The 9,888-nt window shown below is 34.1% G+C and overlaps 1 protein-coding gene across 1 annotated transcript; it reads right to left on the minus strand.

Moving 5' to 3' along the window:
• Positions 1-1,399: 1,399 nt before the first annotated feature.
• LOC111089351 (sodium-independent sulfate anion transporter-like) lies at positions 1,400-9,282 on the minus strand. Its single transcript, XM_022401696.1, has 4 exons — positions 9,274-9,282; positions 5,787-6,068; positions 3,768-3,963; positions 1,400-1,512 (listed from the first exon to the last, which is right to left on the minus strand). Exons 1-4 carry the CDS (start codon positions 9,280-9,282, stop codon positions 1,400-1,402), a joined length of 600 nt encoding a protein of 199 aa, XP_022257404.1.
• Positions 9,283-9,888: the final 606 nt, after the last annotated feature.

Raw genomic sequence — 9,888 nt, forward strand, 5'->3', positions numbered from 1 at the left:
TGTATTGCAAAGTTGTATTCAGAAAGAATAAACTAGTTTTATTTAAGAAGGACTTGTATCGCTAAAGTTTCTTTGGAAAGAATTTTTACTGAAAATTAATCAACAAACGACTAGAGGCGTAACAATAATATTAAATAAAACAACTGACTAATATCCAAGTTTATAATATTAAATAAAACAACTAACTAATATTCAAGTTTAATAATTAAAATAAAAACTGGCTAATATCCAAGGTTATAATATTGTTAGGACAGCGGGGGTCACATGATGCTAGTAACACTTCATATTCTCGAAGGTTCGTGAATGTTCGAGTGTTTACTAGATATGCGGTATTCATGTATATAAGACTGCCAAGAAGTGACGGCAACAATATAGAAGGTAATTGAATTGCAGACAGAGATACAGACGACAATTGAGCCAAGCGCGTGAATCGTTCGTTCATTGTGAAATATAGCGTTAGTTTAAGTTATAGCGTGACTGTGGAAATTAAGTGTATTGCAAAGTTGTATTGATAAAGAATAAACTAGTTTTATTTATGAAAGGACTTGTATCACTAAAGTTTCTTCGGAAAGAGTTTTTACGGAAAATTAACTAACGACCAGAGACGTAACAATATTAATAAATAACCTGCATGCTAATCATAGGATTCATTAAATAACATGCATGCTACTCATAGGATTCATTAAATAAGCTCCATGTTACTAACAGAATTCATTAAATATGCTGCAGGCTACTCGCTGGATTCATTAAATAAGCTGCTGGCTACTCGCAGGACTCATTAAATAAGCTGCAGGCTACTCACAGGACTCATTAAGTAAGCTGCTGGTTACTTGTAGGACTCATTACATAAGCTGCTGGCTACTCGCAGGACTCATTAAATAAACTGCAGGCTACTCATAGGATTCATTAAATAACATGCATGCTACTCCTAGGATTCATTAAATAACACGCATGCTACTTATAGGATTCATTAAATAAGCTCCATGTTACTAACAGAATTCATTAAATATGCTGCAGGCTACTCACTGGACTCATTAAATAAGCTGCTGGCTACTCACAGGACTCATTAAATAAGCTGCAGGCTACTCACAGGACCCATTTCTACCACAAAACTTTCTTAATATAAATACATTTTAATGTAATAAAATTTCACATCACAGATATTTGTTTTACTCACTGGTTTAGCCAAAAGTAACATTTCCAATGTAGGTTCATCTTAACAGCTGCATTGATACAAAGGTTTCAACAGATAACAGTAATTAATGTCATAACAAGCGAGGCACATCTATAACACGAGTTTAAAAACCAAAACCTACATTTATAAACAGCAGCAACAGATGTATACAGAAACAAACACCCAAATATAATTACACTGACAGCTACAAACACAGTTTAGTTTTCAGTAAATGGTTTGAAGTAAGCTTACCTTCAACTGAGTTGTAGCAATGGTTATGGCAGCTGCAGAAGTAAAGCCACTAATCACAGGTGCAGGTATAAAATTTATTAAAAACCCTGTAAGGAATTTAAAGAGATGAAAATGTATTTAAATGTTACTACTTGAAAATCATACAAAATGACTAAAATGCTGAAAAAGAATTATGCATTTTTTGCATGCACAAAACAAAATTGAAAATTAAAATACACAAATGAAAAGTATCACTTTTGGTAAGTTGACTTATGCCAAGTTTTTTAACAGCCTATTACAATCTCTGAAATATTGAGGATTCAGAACAGCTTTTCCAAACTAAATTAAAGAAAAATAAATTTGTATGTAAATAAGCCTTAGGAATGAACACAACATTTTGAACAACAAGTAACACAGATGAAGTAATACTATTTGATGCTTGCATGAACACCACATTTTGGACAACAAGTAATACAGATGAAGTAATACTATTTGATGCTTGCATGTGCACAGGAAGTTACTTTTAGTACTCCACACATCAGCTAAAGACATTAGGTTCTGGATATTTAACATATTACTCATTCTCTCTTCTAACTCTTCACACGGACATGTCATAAACACCACTTTACAGACTACACTGTTTCAGTATCGGCCATTACAAACATAAACAATACTGGATTAAATAGTTTGGAACTTGAGATAAACTTTCTAAAGATTACACAACTTCTACAAAATAAACGTTTCTAACAAAGTTGTGAAAATTTGAAAAGGATTAATTGGGATACATTTTTTAAAGATAATTAAAAATACCTTTGTGTTTATTTCAATTACTAATTTTTCATCTTTCTATATTCTTGTAAAACTTTTCAATAATTTTTTTACTTTATTAAACTAAATTTTACCTTTGTTTTGATTCAAAAGACTGCAAAAAATTTCACTATGTTTATGATCACTGGTGTACAATAAAAAAAAAATTCTTAACCAAAATTTACAAGAAAAATCACAATTCAAATGAAGCTTTAAAATAAATCAGAACTATAATTGTGGCAGAAGTTGCTAAGCCAACTTCATCAATGAACGAGAAGCCATACTGACTTACACAGTTGAAGAAATAAAAAACTTTCATGACATATCAGTGAAGTATGATTAGTCATCTGTTATGTAAACATGCTTTCAGAACTCACTAGCATATGACACCAAACAACACAGACACTAAACTGATGACTTATAAGGCAGTGTTCAAGAGACTTTTATACTTTGTCTGTTACTCATTAAAGTAATTATTATTATTAATTGGTATTGTACCTAGTTTTAGCCACTCTTCTAGTAGAAGTTTTTACACAATCCTCAATAGGGAGATATAGGTAATTACATCACACTCTGACAACCAAGGTATAGCTAGAAAAAGTTACAAGGTTCAAATTGGTATAAATTACATTTTTATTAAAGTTACAAGGTTCAAATTGGCACGCTTTTGTTCCAAAGTATTTTGTATTTCCTCCTAGGTGGTTATGAGTGCCATATTATTATCAGAAAAAAAATCAAGAAAATTCACAGACAAAAATGCTTTTCATCTGGAGTGTGCTGAAATCACATAATATTAAAATTTGCTATTATTTTTCATGTATAAAATGAAATAAATCTCTTTACTGAATAAATTTTAAGTATGAAGGTTTTATATTTCACAGAATGTTTGTTTTCTGCTTTATTCCTCAGAGTAGGTTGCACCTAACTGAGCCATAAGAGCTAAGCTCATCTCAGTTCCAGTTTATATGTGAGTGACCTGTTATACAAGCTCTACAGAAATCATATATATATGATGTATTGGGAGGCATACATTATTTAGGGTTAATATATACAATAATATATGTTTTACACAGCTAGCTACAGTGAGGTCTAAAAGGATAAGCACATCCTAGTGACATACCCATAAAAACCCTAGCTTATATTTATTTCACTCATTATCTATGCACCCACATACAAAACTTAAAACTTGTGGTTTGGCTTTAACATAGGAGGAATTCACAGTGATCTTTTAATGATAATTAAAAAATCACACGGAATCAAACAAAGTTTGGTAACTCACATTAAAAAAGAATCTATAAAACTATCTGTTTCAACAGGTCCACCTACCAAAAGTGATACCATTTCATTGAATGACATTGAACTTAAATCGTGCCAGTTATGTAAAGGACATTTTTTGGAATCTTCAATTGTATTATTGCTTTAACCAAAATTACTTAAGATAGCTTAACATTTCACATTGAACAAATTAGTTTTTATCGATGATTCACAAAATGTTTTGTAACAGAAACTTTATTACTGCTTGAAACAAAAAAAAGTCAAAATTTTCAAAACTTACCTAAATTAAGAAAGCCCATTAGCAATTGAATACATCCACAGAGAAAGGTAAGTAATACAGAGTAAGAAACTCCTCCAGTAAGAACATGTTCGGAGGTTATAATGGACATTATAGCAGTAGGTCCTATTGTCAGGTCCTTACAGCTTCCAAATATGACATACATAAAGCAGCCCATAAAAGCAGTGTACAGTCCATACTGTATTTAGAAAACCAAACATCTCAGTCCAAAAAAAGAAATACATACCTCTTTCACATTTATGAGATACACATCTTTATAAATACGCCTTAAAACACCATATTTTTAGTGTTCCAGTCTGTTACTTATTGGTATGGAACTCTGCATAACTATATAAACTGTCAAAGTTACACACTAAATGTATAGAACACTGCATAACTATTTAAACTGTCAAAGTTACACACTAAATGTATGGAACACTGCATAACTATTTAAACTGTCAAAATTACACACTAAATGTATGGAACCCTGCATAACTATATAAACTGTCAAAGTTACACACTAAATGTATGGAACTCTGCATAAATATATGAACTGACAAAGTTACACACTAAATGTATGGAACTCTGCATAACTATTTAAACTGTCAAAGTTACACACTAAATGTATGGAACTCTGCATAACTATTTAAACTGTCAAAGTTGCACACTAAATGTATGGAATTCTGCATAACTATATAGACTGTCAAAGTTACACACTAAATGTATGGAACTCTGGATAACTATATAGACTGTCAAAGTTACACACTAGATGTATGGAACTCTGCATAACTATTTAAATTGTCAATGTTACACACTAGATGTATGGAACTCTGCATAACTATTTAAACTGTCAATGTTACCCACTAGATGTATGGAACTCTGCATAACTATTTAAACTGTCAATGTTACACACTAGATGTATGGAACTCTGCATAACTATTTAAATTGTCAAAGTTACACACTAAATGTATATTTTAATATCTTCATTACAGACATCATCAAAATTTGGTTAGCAGCAATGAACAACACATAGAGATATAGATTCATGCTATTTATTCTTGGAAAAAAGGTATGTTGACAGTGTGTCTATCAGTGTATTTGAATGGTGACATAGTGTGTGTCTATCAGTGTATTTGAATGGTGACATAGTGTGTGTCTATTAGTGTATTTGAATGGTGACATAGTGTGTGTCTATCAGTGTATTTGAATGGTGACATAGTGTGTGTCTATTAGTGTATTTGAATGGTGACATAGTGTGTGTCTATCATTGTACTGGAATGGTGACAGTGTGTGTCCATCAGTGTATTGAAATGGTGACATAGTGTGTGTGTGTGTCTATCAGTGTATTGGAATGGTGACATAGTGTGTGTGTGTGTCTATCAGTGTATTGGAATGGTCACATAATGTGTGTCTACCAGTGTATTGGAATGGTGACATAGTGTGTGTGTCTATCAGTGTATTGGAAGGGTGACAGTGTGTGTATGTGTCAATCAGTGTATTGGAATGGTGAATTGATGCTACAAAATAGACAAGAGGAACACTTGATGCTAGCTATATGAGAGAGTCTACATGATGCTACAAAATTACACAACAGGAACACTTGATGCTAGCTATATGAGAGAGCCTACTTGATGCTAACTATACGAGATAGTCTACTTGATGGTACGAAATAGACACAAATAACACTTGATGCTAACTATACGAGATAGTCTACTTGATGCTACAATATATACACAAGGAACACTTGATACTAACTATACGAGATAGTCTACTTGATGCTATAAAATATACACAAGGAACACTTGATGCTAACTATACGAGTTAATCTATGTGATGCTACAAAATAATCATAAATATTAACTGAGGTAATACAGATACACATGTTAACCCTGTAATGTAGCTTCTTAAATGATCTAGATTTTGACTTAAAAGTCATTGTAATAAAGTTATATTAAAGTATCAATTTTAAAGATTGCCAAGCTTATGGTTTAGCACATCACATGGAAAGAAAACACCACTAACCTGTTGTGGTAGTCCAGCTAATATTGCAAGAGCTAGACCTTGTGGAATAACAGTTAGAGCTACAGTCACTCCAGCAATTGCATCACCTTTAAGATCAGCCAGTGTATAGCGAGGAAGCCATGTTGTAATCGGGAACCTCCGATGAATAGCTCGAACAGAGCAGAACCCTTGTTGACAGTTTGTAAAACATTCCTTTACATCAAATGTATCATCGTCTTCTTCTTCTGACAAAACATCACCTCCTTCATCTAAGAAGATACCTATATTACTAAGCAGAGATACCTACATTAGTACAGAAAATATTCATGTAGCTATACTATACTTCTTGAAATACATGAATTTATGGAAATTGAATGACCAGTGATACATCCACAACATTTTTTAGCATAAATTTGCAGATTCCATAAGTAACCTCAATGTAAACATGTGATTCTGATCATCTTCCCATATATTTTGAATCTTTTTTTTTTACTCTAACCAAATGTTTATTATAAAACAGAAATTAAAAAAAAAATTATTTCATTGTTTGAGCACATTTACTTCATGTAAAATTTACATTATGAATGATAAATGTGTTGTTACGCCTTCAGTCGTTAGTTAATTTTTACGTAAATTCGTTCCGACGAAACTTTAGCGACACAAGTCCTTTCTTAAATAAAACTGGTTTATTCTTTCCGAATACAACTTTACGATACACTTAATTTCAACAGTCGCTCTATAACAAAACTATAATTCACGTCTCACGAGGCCAGCAATATTTTGTCCGCATACATTCAATTACTCATTACCTTTCCGTCGCTTAGTGGCCGGTCTTATATATATACAAGACTACACTATATCTAGAAAGATCACAAGATTTAAGGAAAAGACGTGAAAGCTCGAGAATGACGTGGCGTGATACTAGTCACGTGACCTCGATGTCGTAAAAATATTATGTTATGGTTTTGTCTTCTACCCAGAGCCACAGAATGTGATAGTTTTGTTTACTATGCAGAACTAGAGAATGTGATGGTTTTGTCTACTACCCAGTGCTAAAGAATGTGATGGTTTGGTCTACTACCCAGAACTATAGAATGTGATGGTTTTGTCTACTACCCAGAAGTATAGAATGTGATGGCTTTGTCTTGTACCCAGAGCTATAGAATGTGATGGCTTTGTCTTGTAACCAGATCTAATGAATTTGATGGTTTTGTCTTCTACCCAGAGCTATAGAATGTGATGGCTTTGTCTTGTAACCAGATCTAATGAATGTGATGGTTTTGTCTTCTACCCAGAGCTATAGAATGCGATGGTTTTGTCTACTACCCAGAACTATAGAATGTGTTGACTTTGTCTTGTACCCAGATATAATGAATATGATGGTTTTATCTTCTACCCAGAGCTATAGAATGTGATGGCTTTGTCTTTTACCCTGAGCTATAGAATGCGATGGTTTTGTCTACTACCCAGAACTATGGAATGTACTGGCTTTGTCTTGTAACCAGATCTAATGAATGTGATGGATGTGTCTACTACCCAGAGCTATAGAATGCGATGGTTTTGCCTACTACCCAGAACTATAGAATGTTTTGGCTTTGTCTTCTACTCAGGTATAATGAATGTAATGGTTTTGTCTACTACCCAGAACTATAGAATGTGATAGCTTGTCTTGTAACCAGATGTAATGAATGTGATGGATTTGTCTTGTAACCAGATCTAATGAATTTGATGGTTTTGTCTACTACCCAGAACTATAGAATGTGATGGCTTTGTCTTCTATTCAGATCTAAGGAATGTGATGGTTTTATTTACAACCCAGATCTAAGGAATGTGATGGTTTGGTCTACTACCCAGAACTATAGAATGTAATGGTTTTGTCTACTACCCAGAACTATAGAATGTGATGGCTTGTCTTGTAACCAGATGTAATGAATGTGATGGATTTGTCTTGCAACCAGATCTAATGAATTTAATGGTTTTGTCTACTACCCAGAACTATAGAATGTGATGGCTTTGTCTTCTGTTCAGATCTAAGGAATGTGATGGTTTTATTTACAACCCAGATCTAAGGAATGTGATGGTTTGGTCTACTACCCAGAGCTATAGAATGTGATGGCTTTGTCTTGTAACCAGATCCAATGAATGTGATGGTTTTGTCTTCTACCCAGAGCTATAGAATGTGATGGCTTTGTCTTGTAACCAGATCTAATGAATGTGATGGTTTTGTCTTCTACCCGAGCTATAGAATGCGATGGTTTTGTTTACTACCCAGAACTATAGAATGTGTTGGCTTTGTCTTGTACCCAGATATAATGAATATGATGGTTTTATCTTCTACACAGAGCTATAGAATGTGATGGCTTTGTCTTTTACCCTGAGCTATAGAATGCGATGGTTTTGTCTACTACCCAGAACTATGGAATGTACTGGCTTTGTCTTGTAACCAGATCTAATGAACGTGATGGATGTGTCTACTACCCAGAGCTATAGAATGCGATGGTTTTGCTTACTACCCAGAACTATAGAATGTGTTGGCTTTGTCTTCTACTCAGGTATAATGAATGTGATGGTTTTGTCTACTACCCAAAACAATAGAATGTGATGGCTTTGTCTTCTACCCACAGCTACAGAATGCGATGGTTTTTGTCTACTACCCAGAACTATAGAATGTGATGGCTTGTCTTGTAACCAGATCTAATGAATTTGATGGTTTTGTCTACTACCCAGAACTATAGAATGTGATGGCTTTGTCTTCTATTCAGATTTAAGGAATGTGATGGTTTTATTTACTACCCAGATCTAAGGAATGTGAGGGTTTTGTTTACTACCCAGAATTATAGAATGTGGATGTTTTATTTACTACCCAGATCTAAGGAATGTGAGGGTTTTGTCTACTACCCAGAATTATAGAATGTGAATGTTCTGTCTACTATCCAGAACTATAGAATGTGATGGCTTTGTCTTCTACCCAGAGCTATAGAATGCGATGGTTTTGTCTACTACCCAAAACAATAAAATGTAATGGCTTTGTCTTCTACCCTGAGCTATAGAATGCGATGGTTTTATCTACTACCTAGAACTATAGAATGTGATGGTTTTGTCTACTACCCAGAACTATAAAATGTAATGGTTTTGTCTACTACCTAGAACTATAGAATGTGATGGCTTTGTCTTCTACCCAGAGCTATAGAATGCAATGGTTTTGTCTACTACCCAGAACTATAGAATGTGATGGCTTTGTCTTGTAACCAGATCTAATGAATGTGATGGTTTTGTTTACTACTCAGAACTATAGAATTTGATGGCTTTGTCTTTTAACCAGATCTAAGGAATGTGATGGTTTTATCTACTACCCAGATCTAAGGAATGTGATGGTTTTATCTACTATCCAGAGCAATAAAAGTTAACGTTTTCCTAAACTGAATATGTTTTTCCAATAATACTTACCATTGCTGACACTTTAGCTATTCGTTAACATTGGCTTTGCCTATCTAAGCATTGTTTTCACCTGCTCCATTCTTTTATACCCTACTTAAATGTCCTTGGCAATATCTAATTTGCAAATTCCTCCACCCGAATAAATGTGCTCTTTATCCTGACAATATATATTAAAACCTCACTCAGATAATGTAGTCACTTTTTTGAGACTTCCTCTATCCCAGTCACTAAGATCAGATCTTAGTGGGGAGGAAGAGTAGGAGAGTTTTAGCGGTGGTAAGCGTCATTGGAAATACATTTTCAATTTACGAAAATCTTAACTTCCAAATTATACTTATTCGCCACTACCACTTTAGCTAGAGAAGGTGGATGGGCTGTTGTGGACAATGTGTGTATAGAACAAGGGTGTACCAATATAAGAGTGGTAACCAAGTGGGGATCCGTAGAGAACAGAGGTTTACCAAGATAAGAGTGGTACCCAAGAGGGGATCTGTATAGAACGTGGGTGTAACCAAGATAAGAGTGGTACCCAAGTGGGGATCTGTACAGAACAAGGGTGTAACCAATATAGAGTGGTACACAAGTGGGGAACTATACAGAAAAAGGGTGTACCAAGATAAGAATGGTACCCAAGAGGGGATTTGTATAGCAGAGGGTGTAACCAAGATATGAGTGGCACCCAAGT

This window comes from Limulus polyphemus, unplaced genomic scaffold, assembly GCF_000517525.1.
Source record: "Limulus polyphemus unplaced genomic scaffold, Limulus_polyphemus-2.1.2 Scaffold5981, whole genome shotgun sequence".
Taxonomy (NCBI): Eukaryota; Metazoa; Arthropoda; class Merostomata; order Xiphosura; family Limulidae; genus Limulus; species Limulus polyphemus.

What these genes read in the sequence shown, in the direction of transcription:
- LOC111089351 (XM_022401696.1), bottom strand. An exon ending in TAGCTGGACTACCACAACAG is followed by an intron (nt 3,964 to 5,786) that starts GTTAGTGGTGTT and finishes TTCTAAATACAG; the next exon opens with TATGGACTGTACACTGCTTT. An exon ending in AATGGGCTTTCTTAATTTAG is followed by an intron (nt 1,513 to 3,767) that starts GTAAGTTTTGAA and finishes AATTCCTTACAG; the next exon opens with GGTTTTTAATAAATTTTATA.